The sequence below is a fragment of the Muntiacus reevesi genome, chromosome 8 (genome assembly GCF_963930625.1).
Source record: "Muntiacus reevesi chromosome 8, mMunRee1.1, whole genome shotgun sequence".
In the NCBI taxonomy this organism is placed as follows: Eukaryota; Metazoa; Chordata; class Mammalia; order Artiodactyla; family Cervidae; genus Muntiacus; species Muntiacus reevesi.
This window is the reverse complement of record NC_089256.1, coordinates 10,579,745-10,602,274: the sequence shown is the minus strand read 5'-3', so window position 1 is coordinate 10,602,274 and position 22,530 is coordinate 10,579,745. Positions and strand designations below refer to the sequence as shown.

Below are 22,530 nucleotides of genomic sequence, written 5' to 3'. Positions count from 1 at the left end.
AAAAGAGATGTTTTAGATCATTTAATTTGTTATCTAAACCGTTAACTTCTAAAAATAGAGGTTAATTTCAAATAATACATATGCATTTTAGACATTCGTTGCAAAGGGTCTTAAGATGAAAACCTAGGACTTTATTGATAAAGCTGGTAAAAGTAACCCAGCATCTACCATATGCTGGCAGAAATTATTCCAAGACCTAAGTTTTAATTATCTTTAGTAAAGGACATAGAAAACCTACTCAGAATTTGGGATTTTGAAATCTTAAAACTTTCTGGTCTACCATTTAGATCAAAAGACCTAAGAGTTTAAAACCCGAAAACTTCTCCTGCAGAAAATTATCCAACCTGTGGAAACATATGTTTGTAGGAAAGGACAATTTACGTGAAATCAATAAAGTAACATAACCACCAGATGGAGTTACAAAAATGATCTCTTGTTACCTGAGCTACATCCTCAAGTTTATTCCACTTGATCGACAGCAGCAATTTCGGCAATGCGTGTGGGAAATTCTCTCTGCAGTCTTGTCGCAAAGTCCAAATTAGATCCATTTCATTCTCACACAGTTGAGACAATGGATCCCTGTCCAAGATTTCTTTCAGTACAGCAAGAAACTTCTTTCCACCTCGACTCTAAGAGAGCAAAATTACTGGTTACAAAACTGAATCATGTAAACATAACTGGTAAACCTTGAACACAGGGGTTAGGGGCACCAACTCCCAAGCAGTAGAAAACCCCTAAATCCATGCATTTAACCAAACCACGAATCATGTGGTACTGTAGAATGTGTATATTAAAACAAAATTCATTTGATCTGCACAAGACAAACCCATGTTGTTCAAGGGTTAATTATATCATGAATTTTGAAAATAATGAACTTTAAAATGTGAGATATGTACAATTTAATTCATTAGAAAGTTGCAGCTCCCTTCAAAAGTTTCATTAAGCTGAGTATTAAATTTGTAAACTAAAGATTAAGGAAAAATTATCCTTAGTTTTTTTAAAAGAAAGAAAAAAAAAGAATCCTCTTTTAAAGTCCATGTACAAACACTAGGTGGCAGAATTACAATTTGGATTAAAAAGAAGTCATATTTGAACTGAGTTTCTCATCTTTTAAAATTTTTAATTGCTACAAAGAAAAAAACAAAGATGAACCAAAACTATGAAGTTTTCTTTTTTAGAAAAAAGTAATAGGTGCCTTCTTAGCTCTGAGGCACTAAACCATTTAGATTAAGAATTGAATCGTGGCTAAAATCAAACATTAAAAAAAAAAGCTATCCCATTTTCTTTAACAATTCTTATAAGAATATATTGAAATAAAGAAAATGGACCATACTGTTTGTTCAATTCAGACTCTGAATTGAGACTAACATGAAAGTAAAGATACATTTTCCCAAATATAAAGAAAAACTATACCATTTAGGCAAAAATGTATCTCCCTTAGCCCACCCCCTCAAAAAATCTCCAGAACTATCTGACAAGATTGTGTAAGGATTTATTAACATATTCTATTAGTTTGCCATTTGGTACTTGAAATTACTTTAGCTGGGATTTCATATCAACATTAAACTTAATTAAATCAAACCACTAACTTTCTAAAGTAGTGAGATTCAAAATAGTACATGCATATGTTAAAAAGAATTAGGATAACACAATTCCCCATAGACAAAATCTGAAACAGTCAACAAAAACACCATTGGAACCAATAAGCAATTACACCAAGTGTGGGATACAAGTTTAATATATAAAAGTAAATCATCTTCTTATGTATTAGCAATACACAAGTGGAATTTAAAATTGATTAACACAATGCCCTTTACATTACTACCCCAAAGTAAGTAAACAGGTATAAAGTTAACAAAATACATACAAGATCTATATAAGGAAAACTATAGAACTCTGATGAAAGTAATCAAAGAATTAAATAAATGGAGCTATATTCCATGTTCATGGATAAGAAGATTCAATACTGTTAGTTTTCCTCAACTTAATATGAATAGATTCAATTCTAACCCAATTAAGATCTCAGTAAGTTATTATGTGGCTATCAAAAAACTGATTTTAAAGTTTATATGGAAGGGCAAAAAACCCAGAAGAGTCAACACATTATCAAAACAGAAAGAACAAGGTTAAGGGCCAAAACTACATGACTTAGGTAACAATAAATGTGAAATACAAAACTATAAAACTCCTAGAAGAAAACAGGAGAAAATCTAAATGACCTTGGGTTTGGTGATAACTTATCACATATAAAACTAAATGCATGATCCATCACTGAAATAATTGATAAGCTAAACTTTCCTGAAATTTTAAATTATCTGCTCTGCAAAAGAAGATGTCAATGGAATGAAAACACAGGCCACAGACTGGGGGGAAATATGTGCACATATCTTATAATAAAGGACTGGTATCCAAAATATACAAAGAATTCTTAAACCTCAACAGCAAGAAAACAAACAATAGACAAAAATATAGATCAAAGACCTGAAGAAATACCTCAAAAATAATAAATACAGATGGTAAAATATATACATATATATAAGGAAATCAGTCCTGAATATTCATTGGAAGGACTGATGCTGAAGCTGAAACTCCAATACTTTGGCCACCTGATGCAAATAACTGACTCATTGGAAAATAACCTGATGCTGGGAGGGATTGAAGGCAGGAAAAGAAGGGGACAACAGAGAATGAGATGGTTGGATGGCATCACCAATTCGATAGACATGAGTCTGAGCAAGCTCCTGGAGTTCGTGATAGACCAGGAAGCCTGGTGTGGTGCATGCAGTTCATGGGGTCACAAAGAGTCGGACATGACTGAGCAATTGAACTGAACTGATGATATATGGAAAGATGTTTAACATCACATGTCAGCAGGGTTATGCAAATTAAAACAAAATGAAATATGACTACATACCTATTAGAATGGCCCAAATCGAAAACACTGACAATATCTAAACCTGCTAAGGATGTGGAGCTACTCTGTTCAATGCTGATGGGAATGCAAAATACTACAATCATTTAGGAAGACCGTTTGGCAATTTCCTACAAAACTAAACACTCTTACCACACAATCCAGTTATCACGCTCCTTGGTTATTTATATTTACCAAAAGGAGTCAAAAGCTTATGTCCACACAAAAACCTGTACATGGATGTTTATAGCAGCTTTAAAGTTTCCAAAAAAATAAATAAATAAAAAATTAAAATAAATAAATAAATAAAGTTTCCAAAACTTGGAGGCAACCAAGATGTTTTTCAGTAGGTGAATGGGTAACTAAATGGATAAACTGTAATACACAAAATGGAAAACTATTTAGCACTAAAGGAAATGACCTGTCATGTATGTCACAAAAAGACACAGAGAAACTTTAAATGCATATGACTAACAGAAACAAGACAATCTGAAAAGTCTATATGCGAAATGGTTCCACTACAACATTCTGGAAAAAGCAAAACTATGGAGACATTAAAAAGATCAGTGGTTGCCATGGACAGATATGTCATTATGCATGTGTGCATATATGCTCAGTGTGTCCAACCTGCCGATCATATAGATTTTAACCACCAGGCTCTGCCCAAGGAATTTTCTAGTCAAGAATACTGAAGTAGGCTGCCATTTTCTCCTCCAGGGAATCTTCCTGTTCCAGGGATCCAACCCACCTCTCCTGAGTCTCTAGCACTGGCTGGTGTTTTGTTTACCACTGCACTACTTTGGAAGTCCTGTATGTCATTGTACATTTGTCCACACCCACAGAATACAGAACAGCAGGAAGGAAATCTAAGGCAAACTATGGCCATTGAGTAATTATGATATATTAATATAAATTCTTCCCTAGTAATAATGTACCATTCTGGTGAGTGATGCTAATAAACAGGAGGCCTATATACGTGCAGGGGCAGGGATATGTGGCAAATCTCTGTACAGTCCTCCTAAATGTTTTGAGTGTAAAACTGCTCTTAGCAAAAATAAAGTCTTTTTATAGACATGTATCCATATCCATACAGACACAAACTCTAATCTCTCCCCCCATGTATGAACTACAGTGGGTTTATATCCAGAGCCTCAATCTATAAATCATATGCTTTATTTCACAAACTTGACTGAGTTTCTTTGAAAAATGATCATTGCAAGTAATCAGAATCCTACACTTACATATAAAAGTGAAAGCTGATACTGCAAACAACAAAGAATATAAATTGTTCATGCCAGAGAAAGGCAGACTGCTATTGAGTTAAATAGTGAAAAAACCTAGCAGATCTACTATAATCTCATGGATCAAAATAAGACTTTACAGACCTGCTACAAGTAAATATCCTGAAGACAGAGCAGTAAAGGAAGAGGGAAGAGCAATGAGTTAACTGTGTAATTGCACTGTGATTGTTTACTGAGCTATGAGAAGCACAGTACTGAATAAATCCAAGGTAAAAACAAACAACTACCGGAAATGTTGCAGGAAGCAAAAAACATCTATATTTTTCAAATCATATACATATTATGCTTTATTGACCAAAATGAAACACAACATATGTATCCTGCCATGAGCATATGGAAAAAAGATTATGGCTCTTTCCCCTTGCTCACTGGAGGTGGGGGGGTCATGGGTCTGGAAAATTCATCTGTCATATTCAGAGAGGCTAGAAACTCAAAACGTGTTAGCAATATGCTTTCAAAGGACAGAATTAACTAAGCATTGGCCAGACTGGGGACCTGAAAAACATACAGCTGAGGATGAGACAGTACATGCAGTCACAGTGGGTGGGACAGCGACTGAGAAGACAGTTAAATGATTGGGAGATTGATTACAAACAGAGGACTGAGCAAATAAGTATGTTAAGGTTGATAGGAATCCAGATTACTCACTGTCAGAAAAGGTAAATTAAAATACATTAAGGCACAGACTAAAAAGAAATCCTATGGTAGTGAATCCATATTAGAGACAGTGATAAGAACTCGTGGTTTTTAGTAGATAAAGGAAAGAAACATGTCTCGGTGATTTTTGTTGTCGTTTAGTCACTAAATCATGTCTGATTCTTTTACAACCCCATGGAGTGTAGCCTGCCAGGTACCTTTGTCCATGGGATTTCCCAGGTAAGAACAGTGGAGTGGACTATCTTGTAGTCCTCCAGGGGATCTTCCTGACCTAGGAATCAAACTTGCATCTCCTGTTTATTGGCAGGTGAGTTCTTCACCACTGACTCACCAGGGATGCTCAAATATGCAGCCGAGCACATACTACCTAGCTCTGTTTCATGAAAATACCTAATGCAATTGCATGCCAAGGACAATGAGAATACTGAGTGCCCATGATTGGGAATCTAAATACTTTTGACAAACAAAAGGAATCAGGACTCCCAGGAGGAATGACTGAAACCAAAATGGGCGTAAAGAAATCACCATATGAGCCTGGAACACTTTTTTGTACCATAAGAAGGAGACGCTCAAAAGAATGATACCAAAGGTCAAACAGACACAAGATAGAACTTGACTTGCCACAGGCAAAATCTGGGTCAAATCTGCACATTGAAATTAACTATGTCATTAAATAAATAAGAAATCACAAATTCAAACTACTATAATTTTTTAAGTAAATAAATGGGGGGGCGGGGCTATGTGTGAGAAAAACATTTAACCTACAGTATAAGTCAACTAACAAACTCAAAAGGAAAATAAAATTGAAAATCAGCACTTTGGAAACTACTGTAATACTGGTTCAGACAATCTGTATTAATAACTAAAACAAGTGGGTGAAAGTTAGCTGTGAAACAGTATGTTTCCTAAGTCTCAAAATAACTCCACAAACTACTTACTTATTAACTTCATAGTAGAAGAACATATTAGACACTATCCTAACCAAGTAATAATAATTAATATCAACAGTAATGGAACAAGAACCACGAAAAAAAAAAAGAACCAAAACGACCAATTGACATTGTTTGCCTGTGAGTAAAATGCAGTAAGGATACATCACCACTTCAATGTGCTCGGTTGTGTCCGATTCTTTGCAAGCCCATAGACTGTAGCCCGCCAGGCTTCTCTGTCCATGGGATTATCCCGACAAGAATACTGGATTGGGTTGCCATTTCCTTCTCCAGAGGATATTCCCAACCCAGGGATCAAATCCTCGTCTTGTGTGTCTCCTGTATTGGCAGCAGATTCTTTACCACTGAGTCATCAGGGAAGTCCCCACCACTTCAATGTATTCATGCTAAAAATGCATAGCTAGAATCCGATCATGACAAAACATTAGGCAAATCCAAACTGAGTGACATTCTACAAATGAACTGATCTGTATCCTTTAAAAAACCAATCACTCATTAAAGATAAGGAAAGACTGAGGAACTCTTCTAGAATGAAGGAAACTAGAGACACATGTCAAAGAAATACAACAAGTAATCCTGGGTTGAATCCTGGGCCTAAAGAACACTACAGAGACAATTGGCTAAATACGAATGGAATGTGGGGAACAGACAATAGAACTGTATCAACATTATTTCCCTGATTTTCATGAATTGACTCTGGTTAACTATGAGAATGTCCTCATTTTTAGGAAATGTACACTGAAGAATTAAAGGATAAATGGCATAATGGATGCCACTTCATCTCAAATGATTCTGAAAGAAATGCATATACACACATGGAACGATAGAACAAATACAGCAAGTGTTAACAGTTGGGGAAGTTGGAGAAAGCTGTACGGGAATTCTTCATACTCTTCTCTCAGGTTTTCAGAAAGTCTGAGATTTTATTTTTTAAATGTTTGCTCTTTTCTTCTATCAAATGGAGGGCATTAAAGATTCCATATCATTCTATTAAGAAAACAGTCTACTTTACAATAATGTAGTGGTTTTTGTCACACATTGTAATTAGCCTCCAACTAATAAAAATAAATGAAAAAAAAATAAAAATAAAAACGATAGGAAAAAAAACAAAAGAAAGTATTCTAGGTAGATCCCCAGAACCTCTGAACTATAGGCTGAGTCACCATCTGCATTCACAAAAGCCAGTCGTTAAAGATTTTGTGCCTGAGATTCAGCAATAAGAAAATAAAACAAATTTTTTAACACAGATGTTTTAGATTAAAGCAGGATTTCTAACCCCCATGCCATCTCATAGGAGGATGGTCTTGTGCATTGAAGGAAGTTGAGTAGCCCCTGAACGCCATTCACTACCTGTCAGAAACAACCTCCAGTGAGTTGAGACAAATAAGAAAACTTAACACGTACTAATGCCCCACTTGAGGCAAAAAAGAGTCGCAGGTTGAGAACTACTGGCTAGGAAGATCAAAAGCTGCCAATTCAAGAATGATAATTCACAAAGATCACATTTTTTTCTATTCTATAGATATCCCACAATCTTTGGCAACTACATGTTTTTTAAAATGCCAATATCTCTTAGACTTAACACTTTCAAAAGAACAGAAATGCTGTTGAGAAGGATATGAAAAAACTAGTAATCCTTTTGCAGTTGGATTTTGCAGGTGGGAATGTAAAATGGAACAGTTTTTTAGAAAAGAATGATAGTTCCTCAAAAGATAAAAAACAGAATTACCACATGATCTAATAATTCTATTTATGGGTACATAGCCAAAAGAATTGACAGAAACATCTCAAAATTTATTTGCACACTCATGTTCATAGCAGTGTTATTCACAATAGCTAAAATGTGGAATCAAACAAGTGTATAAACAAAATGTAGTACATAAACTGGGTTATTAGTGGCGCCAGTGGTAAAGAATCTGCTTGCCAATGCAAGAGACATGGGTTGGATCCCTGGATGGGAAGATCCCCTGGAGGAGGAACTGGCACCCTACTCCACTGCCCATGCCTGGAAAATTCCATGGGCAGAGGAGCCTGGAGAACTGCAATCCACGGGGTCACTAAGAGTCAGACATGACGGTGACTAAACACACACACACACACACACACACAGAATTCAACAAGTGAACTTACCATGATCTTATTAAGGAATGTAACATGCTCTTGACATATACATGAAGAGGGGATTAAAACAGTGGAACGAGAACATACTTCTCTTTATTCCTTTCATTTAAAAAGATGAAGTATTTTAAGTATTTAAAAATACGAACCAGTAACAGTTTTGGGATACAAGAGAAAGTGTCTAACATAGGAAACCTTTAAAGAGAGAAAGCAGACAGGATCAGGGATCAGATCTGATAGGATTCAAGCAGTAGTGAGAAACACAGTTCCAGGAGGCATTCCAGCTTAGAATCAGAGGATACAAGGAATGAGAGGAGGCCAGGGGGATCGTCAGGGGAGTTAGTAAAGGATCTGCAGGTTGAGCAGCTGCTGTGGTCACGCATGCCCCTTGCTTTGTTTGTGCTGAGCTGAAACAGCAACGGGATCAGCCCAAACCTGAAGTGAGGAGCAGGGAGTACTTGGGTACTCCCTGAGTGCTTGGGAGCCACTTGGTCTCAGAAGAGAGGCAAATTTCACATATAGGAAACTCATTTTCAGCACAGCCTACCCCAAGCCCTACAAATACTGAATGCGGGTTACAGTGAATAAGCAAACAACCAGGGAGCCACAAGTACAAAAGAGCTAAACTAAGAATCACCAAACATTGAGAAAAGCCAAAATAAGAAGAAAAGATATATGCCAAAAGAAGAAGCGAGACCACCTTAAAGATAAGATTGTTTTATTCCTCAGAAAGAACTAATGTGACAGAATAGCCATGAAAAAGGAATAAACAGAAATCTTTTAAAAGATAAAAATCTAAAGAAACAAACTCCAACCTGAGTAATCATAAGAAAATGCAAGTTAAAATAATGTGACATCAGTTTATGTTCACTGAATCAATACATTAAAAGGGTGGGCAGAAACGCAAAAGGATAGAAACCCTCCCACAGTGTGTTTTAACTCTTTTAGGGTATGCAACTTGATAGACTTCTTACTAAAAGGGGACAAACCTTTCAATCTATAATTTTATTTATAGGAATTTATCCTACAAAACACAAACATGTATAAAGACATACAAAATAGTCACTGCAACAAAGCTTTAGTAGAGAATAAGTGGAAATAAGCAAACATACCTCAGTGGAGATATGAATATTTAATAACTAATGGCTATCAGTAATTAATGTCATGAAATATTAACAAGGCTTTCATAAAGAGAGAAGTGGAACTCTTCCTACAAACATTACAAGATACATAAAATACATTGGATGAAAAAGGGAGAAACTAAAAAGATCTCGAACTTTTTAAACAATATACAGATATGTACACACAAAGCTAAACTGTTTATACACGTATCTCTAGGAGAGAGAGGTAAGCAGCAGTTAGTAAAAAAACTTACATTTCTGGTTCCATACAATTTACTCATTGTACCATGACAAACCTAGACAGCGTATTAAAAAGCAGAGACATTACTTTGCCTACAATGGTCCATATCATCAAAGCTCTGGTCTTTCCAGTAGTTAAGTACGAATGTGAGAGTTAGACAATAAAAAGGGCTGAGCACTGAAGAATTGGTGCCTTGAACTGTGGTGCTGGAGAAGACTTCCGAGAGTCTCTTGGACAGCAAGGTGATCAAACCAGTCAATCCTAGAGGAAACTGACCCTGAATATTTATTGGAAGAACTGATGCTGAAGCTGAAGTTCCACTATTTGACCACCTGATGCGAAGAGCTGACTCACTGGACAACACCCTAATGCTGAGAACAACTGAAGGCAGGAGGAGAAGGGGACGACAGAGGATGAGATGTTTGGATGGCATCACTGACTCGATGGACATGAGTTCTGAGCAAACTCCAGGAGATGGTGAAGGACAGGCAAGCCTGATGTGCTACAGTCCATGGGGTCGCAAAGAGTCAACATGACTGAGTAACTGGACAACAACTATCCCCACTAAAAACAAAAAAATACAGCAAACCTGGACAAGAATATTGCATCCTCATTAAGGAAAGAACCTCTGATTTATGTAAGATAGCAGTAGATCATAGGAGAAATAACACAAATTTAGACTTCTGATATTCAAAGAGCAATATTAAGACTAATAAAGGGTAACTAAAAACAGGCATGAGAATGAAGATAGGCCTATATAAATGTTATCTCTTAGACTGCAATTGTATGCTTCCATAATTTCCAGACAACCAGATAAGTGTATACCTGTAATAAAATTATTTTATTTCCTTAAAGAGAACTACACTTGACCCTTAAACAACATGAGGATTAGGGATGAAGACTCTCGGCACAGTCGAAAACCATGTACAATTTTACAGCTGATACTCTGTATCTGAGGTTCTGTATCCACAAATTCAATCAACTTGCAGATCACGTGGTACTATAGTATGTATTTAATGAGAAATCTGTGTGTAAAAGGACCTACGCAGTAACTGTGTTCTTCAAGGGTCAACTGTACTCAGAAAGTATTTGGAGTAGGAGTTACCTGCACTGCAGGGCTATGCACATTTTTGAGAACTCTAAAAAAAGTAGATGACAGCCTGGGAAATAGCCAAAACAATCTTAAGAAAGAAGAACAAAGCTGGAGCAGTCACACTCCCTGACTTCAGACTATACTACAAAGCTACAGTAATCAAAGAGGATGGCACTGGCACAAAAACAGACACATAGATCAATGGAAATGAACAGAAAGCCCAGAAATATATCCATACACTTATCGTCAACTAGTCTACAAGAAAGGAGGCAAGTATATACAATAGTGGCCTTGAGAAAATGTGGACGGCTACATGTAAAAGAATGAAATCAGAACATTCTCTAACACTACATACAAAAATAAACTCAAAATGGTACTATAAAACTCCTAGAGGGAAACATAAGCAAAATCCTCTTTGAAATTAACTGTAGCAACATTTTTTTATCTGTCTCCTACAGTAATGGAAACAAAAGCAAAAGTAAACAAATGGGAGCCAGTTACACTTAACAGCTTATGCACAGTAAAGGAAATCCTAAACAAAATGAAAAGACAATCTACAGAATGGGAGAAAATATTTACAAACAATGAAACCAAAAAGAAATTAATTTCCAAAATATACAAACAGCTTATACAGCTCAATTAAAAAAATTTTTTTAATGTTTAGAACATCTAAATGTTAATAGCTATTTCTCCAAAGGAGACATACAGATGGCCAATAGGCACAAGAAAAGATTCTCAACATTTCTAATTATTAGAGAAATACAAATCAAGACAAAAATGAGGTACCACTTCACACCAGTCAAAATGGTAATCATCAAAAAGCCTACAATTCATAAATGGTGAAAAGTGGGTAAAGAAAAAAGAACCCCACTACACTGTTGGTAGGAATGTAATGTAAACTGCTGCAACCACTATACAAGACAGTATGGAGGTTCCTTAAAAGATCGAAAACTAGAGTGGCTATGTGATCCAACTATTCCACTCCTGGACATATATCCAGAAAAGATGAAAACTCTTCACTTAAAAAGACCCCTGCTCACTGATGTTCATAGCAGCACTACTGACAACAGCCAAGATATGGGAGGATGAATGGTCACTGACAGATGGATGGACAGAGACGTAGTGTGTATACATACACATCTTACAACGGAGTATTAGTCATAAAAGGATGAAGTATTTCCTACTGTATAGCACATGGAACTATATTCAATATCCTGTGATAAAACATAATGGAAAAGAATATGTACATATATGTATAACTGAATCACTTTGCTATACAGTAGAAATTGTCACAATATTGTACATCAGCTATACTTTAATAAAATAAAATTTAAAAACAGAATGAAATATTGCCACTTACAGCAAAAGGAATGAACCTAGAGATTATCACACTAACTGAAGTACGTTATCTACAAAACAGAAATAGATATCAACACAAAAAACAAACTTCACAGTTACCAAAGTAGAAAGTTAAGGGGAATACATTGGGAGCTTGGAATTAACAGATGCACACAACTATATATAAAACAGAAAATAAAGATCTATTGTATAGCAAAGGGAACTCTATTCAGTATCTTGTAATAATTGATAATGGAAGAGAATCTGAAACATATACATAAAACTGAATCACTCTGCTGTACACCTGAAACACTGTAAAGCAATTGTACCTTAATTAAAAAAGGGCTTCCTTGGTAGTCCAATGGTTAAGAATATGCCTGCCAACACAGGCGATACAGGTTCCAATCCCTGGTCTAGGTAGATTCCACATGGCATGGAGCAACTAAGCCCATGCATCACCACTACTGAGCCCAGGCTCTAGAGCCCACACGCCCTACAGCCCCTGTTCCACAACAGTGAGAAACACATGTGCTGCCACTACAGAGGAGCCCCTGCGCACCGCAACTAGAGAAAGGCTGTGCACAGCAAGCAAGACCCAGGGCAAACAAAGCTTAAAAAGCAATTAAACAACAATCTTTAAAATTTTCTTAATTAAAGAAAAAAAAAAGAAAAAGAAAAGAAGAAGACAGCCTGGGCCAGACGTTTCTCTAACTACAACATTAAATATTGCATTCATTCTGTACAAATAATAAAAGCATATACGTTATCTCCATTTGCCTCCTGGCTTCTAAACTAATGACCATTCCATATAAAGTGGCATTACTATAGTCACTTGAAAATTATAAAATGATGACATGAAAAGATAATATCAGATGAAAACTCAGAAAAGTCTTCAGGTCAAAGTAAAAAAATTATTATTAAAAAATATAGATGGTAGAAATATCACACACATTGTAAACAAAATAAACAAAGTAATCTATTTTGAAGTCTGGGCAGAAACAATGGGTATGGTGTGTGTAGCAGAGACTGCTGTTTGTCTGTCAATGTGCACTGTCCCCTTCTTGCTTTATTAACTATAATCTCTTACTCTTAGCCAAGTACATGACTGCCAGTCAAGGACAACATTTCTGTCTCACTTATCGTTAGGTCTCTAGTCTAACTTTTCCTGTTCCTGCGGGCTGGAACGTAGTAATGTAGAAAGCTGAAGCAACAATATTAAATGAGATAAAAACTACATATTAACAAGAAAGATTACCAAGATGCAAAAAACCTGGGTCCCCAGCACTGCAAAACCTGCCTTAAATATATCTGCTCTATTATGTCAGAGAAGTTAAGAAAATATAATGCCCTCATTCAATTAAGTAACATTTAAAACATGGTATCGCTAATTTATGAAGTGTCGGAGCATCCCTCACAGACCAGCTGCTGAACCTGTGCTTGAACCAGAAAAGTGCTTACTAACTAAACACAGACCAACCAGAAAAAGCTGCCATTTAACAAAATATTAGAATGTACATACTCACACACATTCAGACTATTCTTGCATATGAGTATGGTCTTCCATAAGTCCATTACCGTAAATGACAAGAAAGTGACTAATAATAAGCACAACTTTGTAACATAAGGCTATTTTAAAACCTTGATACTTACTGATACATTAGCACTATCACTGCTTGCAATCTCAGCTGCTTTTTCAATAATCTGTTTAAAAAAATTGAAAAAATTAAAATTTGGCTCATGTATTTGTAAAATTATAGGTGTAAATGTCTAGACTTGTACATAGACTTATACATCCACATGTACAGGAGCTACATATGATATGGCATTTCTATGGTTTATAATGTAAGCGTGAATTTTAAATGCAAAGTGGTATTATGCTGTAATTCCCAATCCTCAAACACTTGAGAAACTCTTTACTATAAAGGACTATTGACTCCCAGAGTATACTAGGATTCTCTATAGATAAAACAAGCAGTGGCGAGCATATATGAACAAATTTTTAATATAGGTAAATATTTTCTGGTTAAGAAAATGCAAAAGTATGTAATAGTTGGAGAAGGAAACGGCAACCCACTCCAGTGTTCTTCCCTGGAGATTTCCATGAACACAGGACCCTGGTGGGCTACAGTACATGGTGTCTCAGAGTTGGGCACGATTTTCTTCTGAATTAGCAGATAACAAAAGCAGAAGTAATGTCAAGAGAAAACCTTAAAATATTTTCTGAATTTAGTAAGTTCAAAAGCGGCTCTGGCTCTGATTCTTGAAAAGATGGGGAACCTACTGGTCTACTGGAAAGGCTCAGCAGGTAAAAAAACCTGAAGACCCATATCCAGTTACTGAGTTAACTAATTCTCTGCAAATGATTTAATTGTATCCATATGTATAAAGTGTACTGGTAATTGCCATCCTATTTCATAAGGTTGTTATGTGATAAAATTATATCATAGTTATTAATATTAAGCAATAATCATAAAAGTAATTTGAACAGTAAAATGTATACAAGTGGGTAAAGCAGAAAACATCAAATAAAAACATAAGAAATTTTCACTTTTTATATCTGCATTATGTTTTTTAACTGATCATATATGCAATTGTACAATTAAAAGAAAACTAAAAAATATATTAAACACATTTACAGACTAAACTTTCCATCTTACGTAGATCTTCAAAGACAAACTCTCCATGGGATCAAAAAGGCAAAAGTAAAGTTTAATGATCAGGTGTAGATGATTCTGTTGACAACAATGCTGAAATTGAACATGTCAAAAAACTGGACTTCTCTTAAAAATATTAGATTAAAAATACTTGAATAAAGCCACAGAATAAATGTAATGGATGCATCAAAATGTACTTTCTACCTAGTGTACATTAAAGTATATGGTTCTCGATATATTTGAGATTTCTACTGTAATAGTCACAAATTTTAATTTAGTTGTATATTACTGAACAGAAAAAGATTCTAGAAGAAAATGAAAAATTACATCTACGTGGATAAAATTCAATTAAAATGAAAGTAAAGGAAGAATTATTTGGTGGTACAGAATGTTAAAATACAATTAGGTGTACAATATATTAATTGAAATTGTACTATAACATAAGTGTTTAAAGGCAGCTTGGACTCAAATGACTTAAGTAAATAAAATACATTTCTTATTTATTATCTGAGAATGTGATCAAAATTTCCTCAAAAAACCCAGCATCAATCATACCTGAGACAAAGATGCCAAACCTGAAGATAAAATATGTGACAGCTTAGCTCTCTTAGCATGTAAAAGATAATAGCCTAATTTTCAACCTCCACCACACACTCTCCATATCCCCAAGACATGCAGCTTATACACTAAAAAGTCATAAGTTAGATATAAAAGTTGGAAGCCCTTACTGCAGCTTTTACAAAAGTAAGTCCTACTAAGACCATATGCAAGATAAATAATCTGTTCTTTGAATACCAACTCTAATCACACTAGTGATTATCTTTAAACTGAACCAACACACTGAATATTTCACACGTTTAGAGCCATACATGAATGCATTTATAGCCCTTTTAAATTGGAAAGAACCTCAGAGAACAATTATGATTTCCTCATTTTATAAATAAGGAATCTGAACTCCACAGATACCATGTCTCACTTGCTCAGTGATAAAGTCAGTACTAAACAGAGCTGGCTTCCGACTCAGTAGTCTTTCCACTGAACCAAGTTGTAAATGTATATGACATCTTCAAAGAGAAACAGACATATCTACCTTAAGTGATAAAGATACAGAGCCAAGAACTAATAACTGAATTATTTCATACATAGTGCCCCTTTAAATAATGAGCTTACCTTATCAAAGGGAGGATAGTAATAAGGTTGCTTTTTATTCTCTGGGAATTTTATGTGCAAAGCTGTTGCATTTTCTGTATATGGATTTGTTTGAACAGTTCCCATGGGATTCAACATTTCTTCAAGTTCATCTAAAACATATAAATAATTTTGATTCTTAGGAAAATGTTTTTAAAACTAAACTAAAACAAAACCTTAATGGATTTCTACCATGAAAATTACCTTAAAGTGTGTCACTGGGACCACTCAGTTGGTCCAGTGGCTAAGACTCCCAGCTCCCCAGGGCAGAGGGCCCCAGTGTGATCCCTGGTCAGGGAACAAGATTCTGCATGCTGCAACTAAAGATCCTTTATGCCACAACTAAGACCCAGCACAGTCTACTAAATAAATATTTGTGTGCGTGTGTGTGTCGGGAGGCGGGGGGGTGCCCGGGGGATGACAACTGCGTCACCTATGGAAGTGTGATAGACAATATCACTAAGCCTATAATTTTCTTAATACTTGGCACAAAATTTGAATATGAGTTTACATAGCATCTTTAAAATGAAAAAAAATTAATAAAAATTAATAGCTACCTCACACCTTTCTTCAAACTTGTTCAAGTATTCTCAATCCACAAATAAAAAAAGTTGGCACTCTCACTCACTCAAAATTAGGTGGTCCACAGGAATTTTTATTATTTCATCACTATACATTAATTTCTTATGCTCTGATATGAACATATATTCTGATTTTCATAGTCATTATAGTACCCAAACTGGTATCTTGAGTGTCATCAATGACATTCCTTTTGACAAACCTAATGTTGGTAATATTTCTCTGTGATATAAACACAGAGATATAAACACCTTCTTTGGTAGTTTCTGAAACATTCCATCCAAGTGGTACTTCTTCAAGACACTCCTTCATCTTCTCTATCACTCTAAGTATCGCCCATTCACAGATAATGCATGGTAATCAGAAATTCAACATTATCTTAAACTCTGGAGGTCATATAACTTTCTCACTTCACAGAGAAGTAAACTGTTGAAGACATGAAACTCTGAGGAAACAGAGTTAGCAATACAAACTAAAGTCTCCCCTCTCCAAACTATTTCTCTCATAACAGATTTTTCGCACATTCCTTTGTACTTTAGTAAGGAAATAAAAGATAAAATTACATTCTCTCCAGACCTGATGTCCAGGTTGCATGCAAATTCAGAATTATCTCTGAAAGCTAGAAAATCTTTACAAAATATTTAAGTTTCAGCTCTTTAATTAGCCCCTTGCTTATTATGTTTAATACTCTCAAATCTTACAGATTCCATTTTGACCTAGATTGAAGGAATTCTCATAATTTTCACACTTCTAAAGCTGACTTCTCAGCAAATAATATCCTTTATCTGTGTAATCTACATAGTAGTGTTAGTCTGTCCTATCAATTGCAACCTATCTAAAGTCCAGTGTAGTATTTCAGTATTATCAAACTCAAACATATGGAGAACAGAACACTGCACAAAATACGCTATTTTGCTTTAAAATAGGGAGAAAACTAGAAGTTCCTGTTTGTATTTCCTGCTATATATATAAAGAATTAATGTGATTATAAAGCTTCTGATGATAAGCTAAGAACTCTAGAAATGAGAGTATTTAGAGTTCCTGTGTTTCCAGCTTGTACCTACAAGGATAAATGTGAATTCTAGAAACACAACAAGCAGAACAAATATCTCTAACATTTTGTTAGAGATAAATTTAGGTCCATGGGATGCCAAGTTCATTGCAAAAATTGTCAATTTTTCTAAAAACATCAGTCAAGTTACTTACTGATTTTGGAGAACATGTGTGAGTCTAAATTAAAATTTTCAACAAAGTATACTACTGAAATGAACAACTTTTATTCTGAAACTACAGCTCCTCTAAGAAATGGGTAAATGCACACTACTCTATATTTAGGGAATAATGTGGTTAGTAAAAATTCACGGAGGTGTATGCAGGAAAGGGTAGGGATAAAAGAACATACACAAATAAAGTACTAGGATGTGAGCAGTTTATAAATATGTCTGTGGATAACTGATTATCCAAAAACAGTTTCTCAGGTAGTAATGACTAAGATGGAACATTTAAAAATGTTTGTCACCCACAAAATAATTTTTAAAAGCAAGGAGGTTCACAATTTTACTATATTTAGTAAATTTAGATTAACCAATGATGAAGATTAACCAATGATGAAGTCGGAGGGGGGGGGGGAGCCAGTATTTTAACACAAAATAAGACTAAAAATTTCCAACATTTGAGAAAGCTATAAGAACAATGGAAAGAGTCAAGTAATCTTTTGCACAAATCCTAGGTTTGAACCAATTACATAAGACTGACTGACTTATCAGTGAGTTTCCCTTTTTCATCCATAAAATGGAAGAAAGCCATCTACCTCACAAGAGTACTATTTAAGAAATATAGGTGTATGGAAGATGCTCCTCTCCTAGCTCAAGTTTCAGGCTAAAGCTAACTAAAGAAAAAATATTTTTACTATCCTTCCAATGTTAGTTAATGTTTCTTCTGCTGTAGAAGTTTAGAACAACTAGCAACAATAGAGCTTCTTATAAAAAGACACTGTTCTTAAGGAGAATTTCTCAGAAACCTATAAAAAATAAAACAGTTAATGTGAGAAAATAATCATCAAAGTAAATATATTCAGATACAAACCACTTGTAAATATATTAATACAATTCTGGGGAAAATCTGTTTTAGAATAAACAATAAAAATATGAAAAGATGGTTTCTTTACCAGACTGAAAAAAGAATGAGTCATAAAAACATGTTAACTAGTCCCCACATGCCAAAAATTACTCTTTAACACTAAGGATTAGAATATAAATCTTACCAGGAAATGAAGACCAGCTGTGTAATGTTATATCTCCACATCTCAACTGTCCTTTAAAGTCAAAAACCATTGTATTTACCCAGGCTACAGGATAATGCTGTTGAAAAAGACACCATTGCATCAATACGCTAAGAATGAACTTTAAGGTATGAATAGGCACATACCTTTTGCTTCAATATTGTTTCTAGAGTTCTAGATAATTTCCCCCCAAATGACCCAATATAAAAACAAGATGTACATGGAAAGATATTCAATATCTTTATAATGGTTTAAGAAAATTCTAAAAGCTAATTAATGTCCCTCACAATAGAGTATCCAAAAAATAGAACATTTATTGTGCAGCCATTGCAAGTAATGAGGAATTTTTAATAATTCAAGAAAATGTCTGATACAATGTCAGATAATATGTTTTAACAGCTTTCAGTCTACAGAAATCTTAATTCAGCAAAAGGCAATGTCTCTAGGTATTGTAGAATTTATTTACATTTCTAAAAAGGAAACACCAAGCTAAAAGAAATTTTATGTAGACAATTAGACTAATTAACCTAGTTCCAGGAAACGGCAACCCATTCCAGTATTCTTGCCTGGATAATCCCATGGACAGAGGAGCCTGGCAGGCTACAGTCTATGGGGTCACAAGAGTTGTACACGATTAAGGAGATACAGTACAGTACAGTATACAAAAGGCTATAAATGCTTGAACACTTTGACTAAAATTATGTATCAGTGGAGGAAAAAAATACTAAGGAAATAACTCTTCTCTGACTTTTAAACAATAATATTCGTTTTTTAAAAACTACATGATAATAACCAGAGGAAATGCTTACATTCTCATGTTAAGAATAAAAGGATACAAATTATTGTACATAAATATAGTAACCGTATTTTTTAACATATAAGATTCATATACCCATCCTCAAAAAAAACCCCTTTCTATAAAGTAAGAAGAAAACAAAAAAGACTTGAAAATGTGAAATGGAAGATGAGATATGAGAATAGGTTCACCATCCTTTATCCACAATTTCAAAGTCTAAGAAACTCTTGAAAAACAAAGGTTCATTTGTAACTCATTTGACAATAAAACATGACCAGAAATGACATGAAGCTAACTGATAGCCTTCATTTGTCTCATTTAATGTGAATATTCATTTATTTCACGTCTAGAAAGTGATGTGTTTGATTACTGAGTTGCCCCAGACTCTACATGGGGTGTTGAGTGATCTATGATCTTTCTAAAATGCATAAAATTTTGAATTCTTAAATTCATCTAACACCTGAACTTTCAGTTAACCTGTAATATTTTAACTTTTCTCATTCTTAACTATATGTTCTAAAAAGCAGACATTTATAATAGAACACTTATATTTATGATATTTACTAAATTTGCCAAAAGAAAAATGAAAACGACATAAGGGAGACTTACTGTCTTTTTAAAAACCAATTCTTAGGGACCGAAGTTATATGATATAATTTCATTTATATTATTCTATTATTTTAAATTTTTAAAATTATTCCATTATGTTATTATTATTCCATTATAAAATTTTTTCAGAAATTAGTATATAACTACCACTTTTCCAGATTTCCTGATGGTCTGATATTTAGAGGGATTCATGGTTTTAGTTGATTTCTTAGTTTTCACTTTATCCAAAACTGCATAAACAGCAAAACATAATCGAGTCATTCGTGGCAGGTCACAAGTGTTGATATCAAATTCCAGTGGTTCATTCCAAATATGATCACTTTTCCCTGATATCTCTGAGCTTACGACAGTTTTACACAGGAGTTCAGTACCATGAAAAAGGCCGGCCCTGACATGAACCTGTAATGATGGAGACAAAAACAAAGAGAGAATCATAAACACTGCACCAGTAAAACATCTTTGTTTTGAAGAATGGAGAAACACATACAGGCAGAAGATGCAGACAAACTCTAGAAAAATCTATTCGTCCACAGAACCACTAAATGATAATTAATCAGCACGTAATTCACAAACTGTTAGTTAAAACCTATTTTTCACATACTAAGCAGATTAACTAAAAAATATCTCAATGGTGTAAATGGATCTAAAGAAACCAAGACCATAAGTATAAAAACTGCCACTATATGCTTACTTCCAATCAATCATTTATTAAGGGCCTTGTCTTAGTCTTCTGTATAGCTGGGAAGGAAAGGGTCGATAAAATGTCTCCAACATCTCTACTTACAAATAATTTATGAATCAGTCATTATAAAAGTCAACTTAAAGATAGTCTATCCATATTTACGATTATCCTACGCACCACTATCTTTCATTTGTGAAAGACTCAGGTTCAGAGTGATTTAGGACATATGCAACATGTCCCAGAAAATTTTATTCAGTCATTTACATAGTTTTATGAAACAACATGACAAGATTATCTCCAATTTAAAAGTGAGTGGCAACAGTAAAATGAGTACTAAAACGCAGAACCTGAGACTTTCCCAATAGTCCAGTGATTAGGATTCTTTACCTCTACTGCAGGGAGCAAGGGTTCAATTCCTGGTTGGGGAACTAAGATCCAACATGTCACACAGCATGGTCAAAAAAAGAATTGATACAAAACCCAGTTTTGAGTAAAAATACACATATGGAACTTACAGAAAATCTTTGACTTTGCAAAGTTCAAATATTACTATTCAATTATATTCACATGGCCAAGTATAGTACAGACTGAATTATACAGAATGACTTTTTCTGAACTGCATTGTCAACACTCTAAGTCTATCCAATGAAAGACATTATAAAGAACATATATATGAAACATTATTTTACCTACTACAATGATGGTGGCAGGGATTTTGGTGCACCATCACCCACTGTGTCTCCTTCATAAGAAACTGCTAAACATCTCTCCATTTCCAATAAAAGGATGAACTACAACCACACGACTAACTAGACTGTTTTTATCTTAAGAGATTCTGGGTATTATAACTGAGCATGTTTGCTTTACTTTGGACGCTGTCTACATTGCAAGCAAAGAGTAAATCCTGTAGTACACACCAAATAGTTACATAGGATCTTACTATATAAATAACTACTGCAAATCTTGCTCCTGGCTTTTTAAACTATTAAACATCTCAATTATTTTTTAAGAAGTCATATTTTATATATTCTTTGCATATATATGAGACTGTGTGTGAGTGTATGTGTGGGGGGGGGTGGGGAAGCATGCTTACCTCAAACCATTTGTGAAATGAGATTAGGGAAATTATAAATAAAACAAAATATAAATAAACCATATTTTGCATCTTTTGTATGATAGAATGGAAGATAGGAATTTCAGAATAAAAATGATATTCAGTTCTTACTCTCAGTGACATTAAAGGCTTATGAACCTATCACCTTTTATATATAGAATATATAGTTTATTCAGAAAAATCACAAGTTTAAAAATAAATATTCTTCCATGTTTTTGTGATAAAGACAAGATACTAAATATAAATTGCTGAGCTTAAAAACATTTGCATCTCTTGGTTTTTGACAATTTTTGAGAAATATAAATTAGCCCACTGTAGAAAAAGTACTCAATTGAAATGTTAGTTAATACTTTAAAAACAAAAACAAAAAATGTTAGTTTTCACTCAATCAACCAACTATTGGCAAAATCCAGACATACGGGAAAAGTGAAAGTGTTAGTCTCTCAGTCTTGTCCAGTTCTGTGCAACCCTGTGGACTATAGCCCCATGGGCTCCTCTGTCCATGGAATTCAGAAAGAATACAGGAGAGGAATGCCTGGGTTAGTTGAATATAAAACTCAAAAAAGAACTCAAGTAGAATGAACTAGAAAAGTTCATTCAGTTACACTAGCTGTAAACAGCAACAGCCAAGGCTGTTGTGTGTAAAAGAATAGCTATAAAGAATGACTCTAACTTGGGTGCGGTAACAATAAACAAAGAGACCCAGCACATTCTGAAGAAAACTGCTGAAATACCAATCATTATCTAATAATCAAACTGTGATCATTTAAGACCAAGTCATTAGAACTAAGTCTGACTGAGAAAACTCCTAGTAATCCACTAATATAACTGAAGTTCATACATGGTTAAAAATAAACAAGAGCAGTAAAAAAGCATCTTCATTTAAAATGCAATGAA

At 34.5% G+C, this 22,530-nt stretch overlaps 1 protein-coding gene across 1 annotated transcript in view; it reads right to left on the bottom strand.

Moving 5' to 3' along the window:
- The window catches only part of PIK3CB (phosphatidylinositol-4,5-bisphosphate 3-kinase catalytic subunit beta), a 187,454-nt gene that overhangs the window by 52,665 nt on the left and 112,259 nt on the right, over positions 1-22,530 (bottom strand). Inside the window, exons 9-13 of the mRNA XM_065942782.1 lie at positions 19,985-20,236; positions 18,415-18,511; positions 15,555-15,685; positions 13,381-13,431; positions 441-629 (exon numbers count right to left, since the gene is read on the bottom strand). Coding sequence (XP_065798854.1) covers positions 441-629; positions 13,381-13,431; positions 15,555-15,685; positions 18,415-18,511; positions 19,985-20,236 — 720 coding nt within the window. The remainder of the gene's footprint in view (positions 1-440; positions 630-13,380; positions 13,432-15,554; positions 15,686-18,414; positions 18,512-19,984; positions 20,237-22,530) is intronic.